Raw genomic sequence first — 16,001 nt, forward strand, 5'->3', positions numbered from 1 at the left:
AGCATGACAAGGGAGGTTATCCTGCCCCTGTGCTCAGCACTGCTCAGGCCACCCCTTAAAAGCTGTGTCCAGTTCTGGGCTCCTCAGTTCAAGAGAGCTGTTGAGGTGCTGGAAGGTGTTGAGAGAAGGGCAGCAAGGCTGGGGAGGGGCCTGGAGCACATCCCTGAGAGGAGAGGCTGAGGGAGCTGGGGGGGTGCAGCCTGCAGAAGAGGAGGCTGAGGGCAGAGCTGATTGCTGCCTGCAGCTGCTTGATTCAAAGTGGATGTTAGGGAAGAGTTCTTTGCAGTGAGGGGGATGAGACACTGGCACAGGTTGAGGGTGGTGAGACACTGGCACAGGTTGAGGGCGGTGAGACACTGGCACAGGTTGCCCAGGGAGGTTGTGGAGCACAGAAACACCCAATGTGATCTTTGATCACATTGGGTGCTTCTGTGCTCCACAACCTCCCTGGAGGTGTTCAAAGCCAGGTTGGATGAGCCCTTGAGCGACCTGTTCTAGTGGGAGGTGTCCCTGCCTATGGGCAGGGGGTTGGAGCTGGCTGATCCTCGTGGTCCCTTCCAACCTGAACCATTCTATGCCTGCTGGGCCTTTGCAGGATTCACTGGATCTCCTGGAAATCCAGCACTTGGCCACGTTTTTATCATAGAGCAATTGCCTTGAAACAGCCCCAAATTGTTCATTTCATTGCCTCCCTTCTTCCCCTGCCACTGCAGCAGCAAGCGGCGCTCTCAACGCCCAAGGCTTCGCTGTGCTACTTGGCAGTGTTCTCCTTCTCTGACAGCTTGAATACTAAGATCGAGTATTTAAAAGTATGGTCTGGCTGATGGAAGTAATTAAGAGGCTTCTATCAGCCAGGAGAGAGTTTACTAACCTCATTTGCAGCAGTAAATGGAAGAGACTTTCAATCTCCTGGCAAAAAGAGCCCATCCCTGTGTGCATGCTCTTCTTTTTCTTCTTGCTGAAGTTCAGGCAGGAGTGAGGCAAGGTGCTGGTTCCTGCCACATCAGCTTGGGGGAGTGCTGGTGAGTAACATCCATGGCACAGCAATGTGCCCTCGTGGCTAACAATGACAGTGAAGTCCTGGAGGGGATTAAGAAGTGTATCCAGCAAATCAAGGGAGGTTCTCCCTCTCTACGCTGCCCTCCTGAGACTTCATCTTGAGTACTGTGTCCAGTTTGGGGCTCCTCAGTTGCAGAGGGACAGGGATCTGCTGGAGAGAGTCCATCCTGAGTACTGTGTTCAGTTTGGGGCTGCCCAGTTGCAGAGGGACAGGGATCTGCTGGAGAGAGTCCATCCTGAGTACTGTGTTGAGTTTGGGGCTGCCCAGTTTCAGAGGGACAGGGATCTGCTGGAGAGAGTCCATCCTGAGTACTGTGTTGAGTTTGGGGCTCCCCAGTTGCAGAGGGACAGGGATCTGCTGGAGAGAGTCCAGCAAAGAGCTATGAGGATGATGAGAGACTGCAGTACTGCCTGATGAGGAGAGGCTGAGGGACCTGGGGCTGCTTAGTCTGGAGAAGAGAAGACTGAGAGGGGATTTAATACGTGGTTGTAAACACCTGAGGGCTGGGGGTCAGAAAGGGGGGGACAGGCTCTGCTCACTGCTCCCTGGGATAGGACAAGGAGTAATGGATGGAAGCTGCAGCACAGGAGGTTCCAGCTCAACACAAGGAGGAACTTCTTTATTGTAAGGGTCCCAGAGCATTGGAACAGGCTCCCCAGAGGGGTTGTGGAGGAGGTATTCAAGGAGCTTGTGGCCATGGCGCTTTGGGACATGGTTTAATGGCCATGGTGGTGTTGGGTTGATGGTTGGACTCAGTGATCTAAGAGGACTTTTCCAACCCAAACAGTTCAGTGATTCTAACAGGGACTAGTTTTAAAAGGGGAACCTGAGGGTGGGAGAGTTCCTGTGTCCCTGTTTCACAAACACCATCTCATCAGCTGCTGTAGAAATCATGTGTGTGAGATGTTCAGCAGAGAACCTGCAACGAGAGGAGTTGTGCTGCTTCCCTCCCAAACTCCCCCAGCAATTGAATCATAGAATGGTTTAGGCTGGAAGGGACCTCAAGGATCAGCCAGTTCCACCCCCCTGCCCATAGGCAGGGACACCTCCCACTAGGACAGGTCACTCAAGGCCTCATCCAGCCTGGCCTTGGACACCTCCAGGGAGGTTGTGGAGCACAGAAGCACCCAATGTGATCTTTGATGTGCTTCTGTGCTCCACAACCTCCCTGGGCAACCTGTGCCAGTGTCTCACCACCCTCACTGCAAACAACCCTTTCCTCACAGCCAGTTTCAATCTCCCCTCTGCCACTTTAAACCCATTCTCCCTTCTCCTGCCATTACAAGACCATGTCACTAATCCCTCCCCAGCCTTCCTGTAGCCCCCTTCAGATCCTGGAAGGCCACTCCAAGGTCTCCTCCAAGCCTTCTCTTCTCCAGGCTGCAGAACCCCAACTCTTGTAGCCTGTCCCCATAGCAGAGCTGCTGCAGCCCTCTGAGCATCTTGGTGGCCTCCTCTGGACTGGCTCCAACACTTCCATGTCCTTCTTGTGTTGGGGGCTCCAGAACTGCACCCAGGACTGCAGGTGGGGTCTGAGGAGAGCAGAGGAAAGGGTCAGAATCCCCTCCCTTGCCCTGCTGCCCACACTGCTCCTGCTGCAGCCTGGCACACAGTTGCTGCCTGTGCTGCACTCACACTGCAGGCTCATTTTGAGCTTTTCATCAACCCAGACTTCCAATAGAGGGGGAAACAAAATACCACTCACTGAAGCAGCCTGGCATACTCTACTGTTAGGGCTCTGTGAGCTCTTTCTGTCAACCTGCCATAGAGAAATAAGAGCAAGTTTCATTTTCAACCAAAAATGCAGGCTGTGCTGGGATCCCTGCAGCAGCAGAGCTGAAGGTGAGGATTTCTCCTCCCAGAGGTTAGCAGTGCTTCTCTCTCTGCCATCTGCTGCTGCCAAATAGCTCTTTGTCTTCTTTGTTGTTCTGCTCTCCTGCCTCTCTGGCTGGGTACCGACTCGGAAGCGATGTGGTACAAGCAGCAGCATCTCCCCCAGCAGGGTGGCTGCTGCCTTCGGCCTGTGAGCTCCTGGTGGATGCCAAACGCATCCACAGGCATTGATGGCAAAGTCAAACCCTGCTTCTGGGGCTGCAGGAAGCTTTCAGGGCAGGTGGAACTCACTGAGTACAGCCAGCACTGAAGGGAGCTTTCAACCATTACAGCTGTTGCCTGGCTTGGGATTGATGAGGAGCAAAATTCTCAGGAGGAAAGCAGATCTCTTCTGTCTGTCAGAGATAGAAGTTCAGAGAGCTCTCCCTTTTCTTACAGCAGGGGGACAGTGGTGCCTGTTGAAGTGGATCTGGGGCCCAAAGCATGGTGCACTAGTAGATGGCAGTGCCCTAAAGCCAGGCTCTTAGAGCAGCTGGGCAATTCTCACTTAGACAGGCACTGAGATTGGAAAAGCCCTCCTAGGATCATTGAGTCCAATCAGCAGCCCAGCCCCACCATGGCCATCAAACCATGGTCCCAAGCACCGTGGCCATCAAACCATGGTCCCAAGCACTGTGGCCACAGCTTTCTTGAGGACCCCCAGGGGTGGGGACTTCACCCTCTCCCTGGGCAGCCTGTGCCAATCCCTCACCACTCTTGCAGCAAAGAAATTTTTCCTCTTCTCCAACCTGACCTTCCCCTGGCACAATTTGAGGCCAGTTCCTCTCATCCTATCACTGGTATTAGAGAGGAGAAGCCAACAGCACCTCACTGCCACCACCTTTCAGGGAGCTGTAGAGAGCAATGAGAACCTTTTGGCCTCTAAAGCTTAGAGTGACAACCCTGAGAGCTCCTGTTTGGCCTAACCAAGCAGTCCTGTTGAGCAGCAGCAGGAGCCTCAGCATCAGCTGCTGCAACTCCCTCTTCTGAAGCTCCACAATTAGCCTGTAATTAACTGGTGCAGTTATTACCATGCTACAGTCACAATGTTCAGCACAAGGCATGGGGCAGCCTCTTTTAAAATGGCCTTCTCCTCCGTGAAGCATTGCAGAGCTGATTTGGAAGGGCTGAGGATTCTCCTGTGCTGAAGGAGTAGTTGGAGATTGAGCAAGACAATTAGCATCTCCTAATTGGCATTGGGTGTAATGTAATCCCTTAAATGGACCTGGTGAACTCGCTGGGAGCTTTCATTAAGTGAGGTACTCAGCTTGGGTTTAGAGCCTTGAAGGGCAGCTCAAGCACATCTTAAATCACTCTGCTGATTACCACTGATGCTGTGGACCTTTCCAGGCGCTACCTGCTCGGCTCAGCACTTGCAGCCTCCCTGCGAGGAGGTGCACAAATATCTAAGGGGTGGGGGTCAGCAGGATGGGACCAGGCTCTTCTCAGTGGTCCCCACTGACAGGGCAAGAGGTAATGGGCATAACCTTGACCACAGGCAGTTCATTTACACACGAGGAGGAACTTTACTGGGAGGGTGGCAGAGCACTGGGACAGCCTGCCCAGAGGGCTGCTGGAGTCGCTGTCTCAGGAGACTTTTAAGGTCCATCTGGACATGTTCCTATGTGATCTGCTCGAGGTGGTCCTGCTGTGGCAGGGGAAGGTTGGACTTGCTGATCCCAGGTCTGTTCCATGTCCTGCTCTTCTGTGAAGGAGACCCAGAGCAGTTAAGGCAGGACTTGTGTCTCCTGGGGATTTCAGGAGCCCACTCCTCCCGGAGCTCACAGCCAGGAGCTCTGCGAGCCACAGTGCCTGCCTGGGTGTGCTCAGCACCTCCCATCACATCCAGCAAGCTGCAGGGCTGTGCCTTGGAGCCATGGTGGCTTCTTTTTTGTGGTGCCTGTAGAGTTAGCAGCGTTGTTAGGAACTGACAAACAACTGCAGTGCTCTCTGCAGCAGCAGAAATTGGGCTGTGCCTTCTGCTTCTCTCCTGGGCTGTGCTTTGAAGGTCTAGAAGCACTGCTGCTTATCATTCCAGAGGATTTGTCTCCAGTTGAGGTTGGAGGTGGGGAAATAACAAAGAACTTTGCCCTCCCCATGTCCTTCCATCCATGCAGACACAAAGCCACCTCTCCATCTCTCCTGCTCGGGGCCGAGATGCAGGTGACTGCAGCAGTCCTTGTCTTGGTGGCAGCTGCTGTCATAGTTGGTCCCCAGACACGTGCAAGGATCTGGCTTTAGTTTCCCCTTTCCAAACTGCTTTCTCTGCAGACATTGTCCAAAAATATAGTGGGCTATGGTGGAATGAAGAACAGGCTGTGGAGAAGTGGCTGCTCCCCTCCCTCTCTAATTCTGGAGCAGCTTCTGGGGGGGAAACCACGTTGCAAATGTGTGTCTCTGAGGATGGCAGCTGGTTGTCTATCTGCTGCACAGAATGGGGTCATGTTCCCATTTCTAGCTGAAGGCAGTCACAGGCTGTCCTGTACCTCAAATGCTTGTTCTGCATACTTCAGGAAAGGATGCAGTGTCCTTCGTTCCACATGCTGGTGCTGGGCAGCAGGAAGGCAGGCAGCACACCTATGTGGCAGAGTTTCCTGCTGGCTGTCTTCAGTTTGGGGAGGTTTTGTACCCTCCTCACTTTTCAGAGCTTGGCAGCCATCTGTGAAGCCCTCAGGTCATGGGTAGCATTGCAGAATCCCTGTGTGGTGGGAGTTAGCAAGGACTTCTGGAGATCAGGCTACAAGAGATGGGGCTCTGCAGCCTGGAGAAGAGAAGGCTTGGAGGAGACCTTGGAGTGGCCTTCCAGTATTTAAAGTGGGCTACAGGAAGGCTGGGGAGGGACTAGTGACAAGGTCTTGTAGTGGCAGAGGGGAGATTCAAAGTGGATCTTAGGGAAGGGTTGTTTGCAGTGAGGGTGGTGAGACACTGGCACAGGTTGCCCAGGGAGGTGTTCAGGGCCAGGGTGGATGAGGCCTTGAGTGACCTGTTCTAGTGGGAGGTGTCCCTGCCTATGGCAGGGAGTTGGAGCTGGCTGATCCTTGAGGTCCCTTCCAACCTAAATCATTCTGTGATTCTATCATCCAGTCCAGCCCCCTGCTAAGAAGGAATGGTAGAACAAGAGGGAATAGCCTCAAACTGCTACTGGGTAGCTTTAGACTGGAAATTAGGAACATTTTTTTCCCATATTGAGTGGTCAGACACTGGAATGTGCTGCCCAGGGAGGTGGTGGAGTCACCAACCCTGGGTGTGTTCAAAAGTTGTTTGCCTGTGGTGCTTGGGGATATGGTTTAGAGGGAGCCTTGCAGAGCAGGGTTCTGGGTTGGACTTGGTGATCCTGAGGGGCTTTGGCAGCCTGAATGCTTCTGTGATTGTGCAGAGCCCCCACAGCAGTTTGCCCAGGATCACAACATCCAAATGGCTTTGACATCTCTCCAGAGAAGCAAACTCTACAACCTCCCTGGGCAGCCTGCTCCAGGCCTCCTACACTCTCACAGCAAAGAAGCTGAGGCAGAAATGCTGCTGCAGGACTGTTTCTAAGACTTTCCTAGAGGTCCAAGTCTCTGACACCAAGTCTGTGTGCTGCAGGATTTGTGCTCCTCTGGAGTCTACAACTACCTGCAGGGAGGCTGTAGCCAGGTGAGGTTGGGCTCTGCTGCCAGGCAAGCAGCAACAGAAGAAGGGACACAGCCTCAAGCTGTGCCAGGGGAGGTCTAGGCTGGATCTTAGGAGGGAGCTGTTGGCAGAGAGTGATTGGCATTGGAATGGGCTGCCCAGGGAGGTGGTAGAGTCGTCGTGCCTGGAGGTGTTGAAGCCAAGGCTGACTGGGGCACTGAGTGCCATGGTCTGGTTGGTTGGGCAGGGCTGGGTGCTAGGCTGGCACTTAGTGCCATGGTCTGGTTGCTTGGCTAGGGCTGGGTGCTAGGCTGGCACTTAGTGCCATGGTCTGGTTGCTTGGCTAGGGCTGGGTGTTAGGTTGCCACTTAGTGACATGGTCTGGTTGCTTGGCTAGAGCTGTGTGTTAGATTGGGCACTTAGTGCCACGGTCTGGTTGGTTGGGCAGGGCTGGGTGCTAGGTTGGCACTTAGTGCCATGGTCTGGCTGCTTGCCTAGGGCAGGGTGCCAGTTTGGCACTGAGTGCCATGGTCTGGTTACTTGGCCAGGGCAGGGTGCTAGGTTGCCACTTAGTGCCATGGTGTGGTTGCTTGGCTAGGGCTGTGTGCTAGGTTGGCACTTAGTGCCATGGTCTGGTTGCTTGGCCAGGGCTGGGTGCTGGGTTGGCCTGGCTGAGCTTGGAGGTCTCTTCCAACCTGGCTGATTCTATGATTCTATCATCAAACTCAACCTGTGGCTTGATCCCAGCATTGTCAGATTGTTGTAGCAAGCAGAATGTGTTTGCAGGAGGATGTGGACAGTGCAGGGCACCACAGCCTCCCAGTTCCCAACCAGCTCAGACAGACACTGCTGCAGCTGAGTAAAAGCCCAGCGTGAAGGACATTGAATTCCCCCTCCCTGAGTTTGTTAATGGCTCTTGAATTTCTGAGCTGTGGAGGGAGCCCTACAGCCTCAAGATACTAGCACATAATGGAGTTGATAACCTTCTGGTGAATTACTTCAGGGGGAGACAAAAGGCTTTTCCTTCTTGATCAGGTTGAAGTGTGGGAGCACAACTGGGCTTGGTTTGGTGGCAGCAACAGTGAAAATGCAAAGCAGAGGGAGTGGGGCTGGCAGGAAATGTTCATTGCTCCTCCTGTGGCCCGTGACTAAGGGTTGGAAATTCAGAAACACAGGTTTCCTGGCATGGGCCAGGAAAGTAATCTTTGGGATAAGGAGCCAGCAGCTCCTCTGACTCAGTCTGTCCACCCAGAGCTGAGATTTGCTGAAACATTGCATGTTAGAAACTCAGTCCTTGAGGATTGTTTCTTGCCCCCTCCAGCTGGATGCACGGAGAGAGGCTGCGGTAAACTTCGTGTGCTCCCCCACTGTTTGCTTCTCCCCATCCTTCCTCAACTGACTGTTTCAAGGCTGCTTTTCACAGTTCCTCTTGGGCCTCCCAGGGCTCTGCTTCTGCCTAAAACTGCCAAGTCAAAACCTTTTCTGTTATACTTTTAGTTTTGTCATCCCTCTCCAGTCCAACAACCTTATCTTGGCTTATCGCTCCTGCCAGCTTTGCCCCTTGCTGCCTCGGATGGAGAGCAAGGGGAAGCAGTTGCTGGGACACAAGAGATAAAAAAGAATAGGAGCAGGATGTTTCTCTAGGATTTAATGCATATTAAACCAGGGGATTAATGCATTTTCATTTTCATGTTGCTCTGTGTGGGCATCTTGCTGCACCTCTGCTGAGGTGACCTTTAAACTCCTCAGGAGTGGACTGAAGAGAGAGTTCTGAGCACTGCTTGGAGTTGAAAGAGCTGAGGGCTGCAGAGTGCAGTACTCAGAGATGCTCAGAGGGCTGGAGAGCCTCCCCTGTGGGGACAAGCTGGGAGAGTTGGGGCTGTTCAGCCTGGAGAAGAGAAGGCTTCAGGGAGACCTTAGAGCGACCTTCTAATGCCTGAAGGGGGCTACAGGAATGCTGGAGATGGACTTTAGGCAAGGGCTTGAAGTGAGAGGATGAGAGGGAATGAAGTTTGAGGAGGGGAGATTTAGATGGGAGGTTAGGGAGAAATTCTTGGCAGTGAGGGTGGGGAGACCCTGGCAGAGGTTGCCCATGCAGGTTGTGGCTGTGCCCTCCCTGGGAGGTGTTGAGGACCATGTTGGATGGGAGGATGCTGAGAGGCTGCAGCAGCTCTGCTGTGAGCACAGACTGAAAGAGTTGGGGCTGTGCAGGCTGCAGCAGAGGAGGCTCCCAGGGGACCTTCTTGTGGCCTTGCAGCATCTGCAGGGGGCTCCAAAAATTCTGGGGAGGGACTTTAGAGGCTGTGAGGGAGTGGCAGGAGTGGGGGGGGGGATGGAGCAAAGCTGGGGAGAGTGAGGCTGGAGGTGAGGAGGAAGTTGTTGAGCAGGAGAGTGGTGAGAGGCTGGACTGGGTTGCCCAGGGAGGGGGTTGAGGCCCCATGGCTGGAGGTGTTTGAGGCCAGGCTGGCTGAGGCTGTGGGCAGCCTGCTCTAGGGTAGGGTGTCCCTGGGCATGGCAGGGGGGCTGGAACTGGCTGCTCCTTGTGCTCCCTTCCAACCCTGACTGATTCTGTGATCCTATAACCTGGACTGGTGAGAGGTGTCCCTGCCCATGGCAGGGGAGTTGGAACTGGCTGATCTTTAAGACCCCCTCTATGAATGTAGAGACATCTCTGTTGGTGTGAGGCTGAGTTTTTATTGTGCACTGAAGCTCTGTCTCCCTTTCTGCAGGGGTTCCTGAAGAATGAAAAGGACAATGCACTGCTTTCAGCCATTGAAGAGTCTCGGAAGAGGGTAAGCTGGAAACAAGCCCCATTTTTTTCCCCTTTCAAATGAAAAGGAGAGAGGAGTATCCTTAAGGAGATCATAAATGAGTTATTTAGTGGGGTTTAGGAGAGCTGTATTAATAACATAGTAGAACTAGACATGAGGAAACACTGGGTTGTGTTGCAGCCACAGTATTTTGTGGAGTCAGGAGGTTCAGTGCTCAGCCTGTTTGTGTGTAAGGCACAGCACACTCCTTCCAGTCCTCTCTGCATGCCTGCTGCCTTGTTCTGGAGGTGATGATGCTGAGGATGTAGAGTTGATTTCCTTTTTGTGCTCTGAGAAATGCCTTTGTCCCACCTTCTCCTGCAGTGGTGGCACTCAGGGTATTTCCTGTCACCTTTCTCCAGGTGACTGTTCACAAGTGCTGCAAGAGTGACAGAGTTGGGGTCAGGCTGACACAGGTGGAGTTGAGAAGAAGAGACTCTAGGAGACCTTGGAGCAGCCTTACAGCGTTTGAAAGGGACTCCAGGAGGGCTGGAGAGGCACTCTGCAAAGTCATGCAGTGACAGGATGAGAGGTTATGGCTTCATAGAATCAACCAGGTTAGAGGAGACCTCCAAGCTCAGCCAGTCCAACCTAGCACCCAGCCCTGGCCAATCAACCAGACCATGGCACTCAGTGCCAACCTAGCAGCCAGCCCTGTCCAGTCAAACAGATCATGGCACTAAGTATCCCATCCAGGCTTGGCTTCAACATCTCCAGGGATAGTGACTCCACCACCTCCCTGGGCAGCCCATTCCAATGCCAATCACTCTCTCTGACAACAACTTCCTCCTAACAGCCAGCCCAGACCTGCCCTGCCACAGCTTCAGCCTGGGGCCCCTTCTGCTGCTGCTGCCTACCTGTCACCAGAGCCCAACCCCACCTGGCTACAGCCTCCCTGCAGGCAGCTGCAGGCAGCAATCAGCTCTGCCCTGAGCCTCCTCTGCTGCAGGCTGCACCCCTCCAGCTCCCTCAGCCTCTCCTCTCAGGGCTGTGCTCCAGGCCCCTCCCCAGCCTTGCTGCCCTTCTCTCAGCACCTTCCAGCACCTCAGCAGCTCTCTGCAATTGAGGAGCCCACAGCTGGACACAGCACTCCAGGTGTGGCCTGAGCAGTGCTGAGCACTGGGGCACAAGAACCTCCCTTGTGCTGCTGCCCACACTGCTCCTGAGCTAGGCTCAATTGGGATTGGACCTTAGGAAGTTGTTCCCCATCAGGGTGGTGAGGCACTGGAACAGGTCGCCCAGAGATGTTGTGGAGGCTTCAAGCCTGGAAATGTTCAAAGCCAGGTTGGGTGAGGCCTTAAGCAACCTAGCAGGAGGTTTCTCTGCCTGTGGCAAGAGGGTTGGCACAAAATGATCTTTAAGATATCTTCCCACCCAAAGCATTCTATGAGTCTGTGAAGGTTAAATTGCTCCTGCAGAGGAGCCATACTGCACACCATACTGCATCACCTTGTGCAAAAGAAATCTCTCTTATAAGAGGAGGAAAAAAAGGGGGATTGAAAACTTATTCCTCTTTTGAAGCAGCACAAGGAAAATGCTGTGGTTAGAAAGTCAGAGCTGTCAGTTAGGCTCAGGGTTTACCAAGTCCACTTTTACTCCCTACTAAGCAAAAGTGCTCTCTTTCTCCTGATCCTCTTCCTGTCTCTTCACCTCCAAGCAAGCAGCTGTGTTGGTTTTTTTGGAGCTGGAAGCTTGCTGTTGTGAAATGCTTCCTGTTGTTTGCCTTGCAAGTGCTGCTTGGAGAAGCAGGAGCAGTGTGGGCAGCAGGGCAAGGGAGGGGATTCTCCCCTTTACTCTGCTCTCCTCAGACCCCACCTGGAGTACTGTGTGCAGTTCTGCAGCCCCCAACACAAGAAGGACATGGAAGTGTTGGAGCCTGTTCAGAGGAGGCCAATAAGATGCTGAGAGGGCTGCAGCAGCTCTGCTGTGAGGACAGGCTACAAGAGTTGGGGTTCTGCAGCCTGGAGAAGAGAAGGCTTTGAGGAGACCTTGGAGTGGCCTTCCAGGATCTGAAGGGGGTGACAGGAAGGCTGGGGAGGGACTAGTGACAAGGTCTGGGAACGACAGGAGAAGGGGGAATGGGTTTGAACTGGCAGGGGGGAGATTGAAACTGGCTGTTAGGAAAGGGTTGTTTGCAGTGAGGGTGGTGAGACACTGGCACAGGTTGCCCGGGGAGGTTGTGGATCTTTGATCACATTGGGTGCTTCTGTGCTCCACAACCTCCCTGGAGAAGTTCAAGGCCAGGTTGGACGAGGCCTTGAGCAACCTGTTCTGGTGGGAGGTGTCCCTGCTTATGGCAGGAGGTTGGAACTGGCTGATCCTTGAGGTCCCTTCCAACCTAAACCATTCTTCCTCATCTCCAGTCTCAGTCTCCCCTCTCCCAGCTTGAATCCATTCCTTCTTGTCCTGTCACTCCAATCCCTTATAAAAGTCCCTCTCCAGCTCTCCTGTTCCCCCTTTCATATACTTAAAGCCTGCCCTAAGGTCTCCCCAGAGCTTTATTCTCTCCAGGCTGCAGAGCCCCATGTGTCCCAGCTTGTCCCCAAAGAGGAGGTGCTCCAGCCCTTATGATCATCTTTGTTGTGTGCATGCAGCACATTCAAATGCTTGCCAAGTGTCACTACCTCTTACCATCTCATTTAAGGAACTCATTAAGGGCAAGGGTTTTGCCCCTTAGTTGGTGATATCCCAACAGTGAGCTGTAATGAGATGAAAAACTTACTCAGCCAACCAAGACATTTAATTGTGTGCACTGCAGCACAAAGCTCTGGGAAAGAGAAAGTGGGGCAAAGGAAAAGGAAAGAAGTGAGAGATCACAGAAGGTTTTGCTTGGACTTGAGGAGAAGCTTCTTTACTTTGAGGATGGTGGAGGCCTGGAGCAGTCTGCCCAGACAGGAAGAGTCTCCTTCTCTGGAGACTTTCAAAACCCATCTGGATGTGTTCCTCTGCAACCTGATCTAGGCTTTAGCAGGGTGGTTGGACTAGGTGATCTGCAGAGGTCACTGCCAACCCTTACCATTCTGTGATCCACTACAGCTTAATGAGAATTAGAGGCAATATTACTTTGTCCTCTCCTGGAATACTCAAGGCTGCCTAGATAGCATCACCCCAACAAGAAGAGGAAAGGTAATGAAGAGACTGGGTATTAGAAAAGAATTCCCATGCTTCACACAATGGCTTAGGTTGGAAGGGACCTGAAAAATCATCCAGTTCCAACCCACCTGCCTTAGGCAGGGACATCTCCTACCAGCCCAGGATGCTCAAGGCCTTACCCAACCTGGCCTTGAACACCTCCAGGCAGGGAGCAGCCACAGCCTTCCTGGGCAACCTGTGCCAGTGTCTCACCACCCTCACTGCAAAGAATCCTTTCCTAACATCCACTTTCAATCTCCCCTCTGCCCCTTTAAACCCAATCCCCCTTCTCCTGTCATTCCCAGACCTTGTCACTAGTCCCTCCCCAGCCTTCCTGTCACCCCCTTCAGATCCTAGAAGGCCACTCTAAGGTCTCCTCAAAGCCTTCTCTTCTTCAGGCTGCACAGCCCCAACTCTTGTAGCCTGTCCTCATAGCAGAGCTGCTGCAGCCCTCTTAGCATCTTGGTTGCCTCCTCTGGACTGGCTCCAACACTTCCATGTCCTTCTTGTGCTGGGGGCTCCAGAACTGCACCCAGGACTCCAAGACTTGCCTGGATGCATTCCTGTGTGACCTGCCCGAGTGGTCCTGCTTTGCAGGGGGGTTGGACTGTATCTATGGAGGTCCATTCCCACCTCTACCACTCTGTGAATAGCAGAGTTGGGCTGGTTGGTGTTTCTGTATGTTCCTAAGCTCCTCTTTCCCTTCTTCACCAACAGACTTTTGCTATGGCCGAGGAGTATCACCGAGAATCGATGCTGGTCGAATGGGAACAGATGAAACAAAGGATCCTTCATACTCTGCTGGCATCAGGAGAAGATGCTCTTGATTTCACCCAGGAAAACGAGGTAACTCTTGTCTTTCTAAACACTGGTGTGTAGCCAGGCACAGCACACACACAGCTGGCACTCCAGCGCTGCTGAAACCACCTCTGCATTGTGCTGGAGCTACAGATGGGCGAGGGCTGGAGGAAAGGAGAAGTACCCACTCTGTTTAATTCCAGAATGCCTGTGCCTAGCAGAATGCATTATCTAGCAAGCCTCTCTGATTGTTTTTATTGCCTGCTGAGTACAGGCAATGGAGCTGCTGAAGCTGTTTTCAGCAACAGCTGTGCAAGCTGGAAGCTTAGTCATGCTAACGCATCTTGGGTCAATATAGCCAGGGGGCAGAAAGCACACTGGGGTAAACTTCACCTTCAGGAAACCTTTGCAACGCTAATGAGAGCAGGCAGTTTCTCAGATGCAGCTGTGCTGACACACAGCAGAGCTCTGTGAGCATCTCAGAGCCTTGCTTTCCCTTATCACTCTGTGCTAAGCCAGGATTTAGAGCTTTTCTTAGGAGGCTGATGAAGTCTCTCAGGTTCCTTGGCAAAATCAAATGAATATTAAGCACAAAAAAAAGGCAAAAGAGACAAGTCTGCTTTCCTTTTTACCTTGCTATCTCATGCAGTGCAGATTAAAAGCTTTGTGCTGTGTTCAGCAACTGAAGCTTAATCTGGTAGTGACCAAATCCTTTGGACAAAACTGACCCTGTGCTTAACGTGGAAAAGGTATTGACCAACAACTTCAAACATTCCTTATCTTCTGTTCCCACTTCAAACTTTGCAGTTTGTTCTCTTGAGATGCTCCAGCTGCATAACTAAAGAGTTGCATGAGTTTGGATGAGGTCTTGAGCAACCTGATCTAGTGGAAGGGAGGTTGGAGCTAAGTGATCTTAGGTCCCTTCCACCTTAAGCTATTCTATGAGGTAGCGGTGACCTGGCACTGTTGGGTTATCAGTTGGACTCAGTGATCTTAATTAAGTTCTTTTGTATCCAGAACCATCCTATAGTAAGCCTTAAGCAATCTAGAAGGAGATGTCCCTACCCATGGGCAGAGGGATTGGACCTAGATGACCTTTAAGGTCCTTTCCAACCCAAACCAGTCTATGAATCTCTGAACTTCACCCACCATGGGCATTTGGAACTAGATCACCATTAAGGTCCTTTCCAGCCCAAACCAGTCTATGAATCTATGAACTTCCCCCACCATGGGCATTTGGAACTAGATCACCATTAAGGTCCTTTCCAACTCAAACCATTCTGTGGATATGAACTTCACCCACCATGGGCATTTGGAGATAGATCACCTTTAATGTCCTTTAAAACCCAAACCATTCTATGAACTTCACCCACCATGGGCATTTGGAACTAGATCACCATTAAGGTCCTTTCCAACCTAAACCAGTCTATGAATCTATGAACTTCACCCACCATGGGCATTTGGACCTAGATGACCTTTAAGGTCCTTTCCAACTCAAACCATTCTGTGGATATGAACTTCACCCACCATGGGCATTTGGAGATAGATCACCATTAAGGTCCTTTCCAACCCAAACCAGTCTATGAATCTATGAACTTCACCCACCATGGGCATTTGGACCCAGATCACCTTTAAGGTCCTTTCCAACCTAAACCAGTCTATGGCTATGAACTTCACCCACCATGGGCATTTGGACCTAGATGACCTTTAAGGTCCTTTCCAGCCCAAACCAGTCTATGGATATGAACTTCACCCACCATGGGCATTTGGAACTGGATGGCCTTTAAGGTCCTTTCCAACCTAAACCATTCTATGAATCTATGAACTTCCACCCCACTGAGCTTCAGGAGGCATCCAACACAGCTGAGATCCCTGGAGCACAAAGTTACATCACAGCCCCTGCATGGTGCTCAATGACAACTATAACCTTGAGAGATGAGACAATTGGAGGGGAGGCTGTGCAGGAACAGAAGTTGCTGTGCTTTCAGGTCAGAAACCAGGCTGAGTTTTTTTTATAGCCATATTCTCCAATCCCCCCCCACCCCCTTTTTGAATCCAAACCACCACCCCATCCCTAAATTCTTGCTCATTGAAATAACTTCTAAAGCTGCAGTGTGCATTGAAATTAAAAAGCCCTTGGTGTTAATGGGCTATGACCTGGATAGGGATTTGGAAATAATTAAAGCTGTTAATGAAATGTCCCTTTCTGATGCCTGTCCTTTTAAATATAGGTTAATCCCAGGCAGCATACATCTTTTTATAGAAGCTATCTTCCCCAGAAAGTATTTCACTGCTCCTTTGCTGTGACTTGTCAGAAAGTTGTCCAGATTTCCAATATTAGCAGAGCTGAATAATGGAGGCTGAGTTCATTTCCAGCTAGGAGCAGCCTTGCCCATTAGTTTAGGACGTGAGTCTGGAGACTTGGCAGCTATCCTGACAGCTTCTAACATCTTTGATATCTTTTTTTTGTGGTGTGGGGGTTTGCCTTTCAAAGTTGAGGGCATTAACTGCAAGGAGGAGCAGCTTAATAACCTGTTCTGAAGAGGTAAAATACCCTTTTGGTGTCAGATAGGCTCTACCCCCGGGTCCATGCCAGGCATCAAATTGAGAGGAGGGAGGAAGGAAAAAGGATAAAACCACCCTCTTAATGTTCTTCATGAATGACTCAATAGCCACCATCACTTGGTAATACTCCACTCTGTTTCAAAGCTCTCCTA

The 16,001-nt window shown here is 51.8% G+C and overlaps 1 protein-coding gene across 2 annotated transcripts in view; it reads left to right on the forward strand.

The window, feature by feature from the left end:
* Window positions 1-16,001, forward strand: part of NUP93 (nucleoporin 93) — a 122,753-nt gene that overhangs the window by 65,908 nt on the left and 40,844 nt on the right. For both annotated transcript variants that reach the window (XM_064160495.1, XM_064160496.1), the window contains 2 exons: window positions 9,274-9,336; window positions 13,204-13,332. In XM_064160495.1, the coding sequence (XP_064016565.1) occupies window positions 9,274-9,336; window positions 13,204-13,332 (192 nt within the window). The remainder of the gene's footprint in view (window positions 1-9,273; window positions 9,337-13,203; window positions 13,333-16,001) is intronic.

Source organism: Pogoniulus pusillus, chromosome 20 (genome assembly GCF_015220805.1).
Source record: "Pogoniulus pusillus isolate bPogPus1 chromosome 20, bPogPus1.pri, whole genome shotgun sequence".
In the NCBI taxonomy this organism is placed as follows: Eukaryota; Metazoa; Chordata; class Aves; order Piciformes; family Lybiidae; genus Pogoniulus; species Pogoniulus pusillus.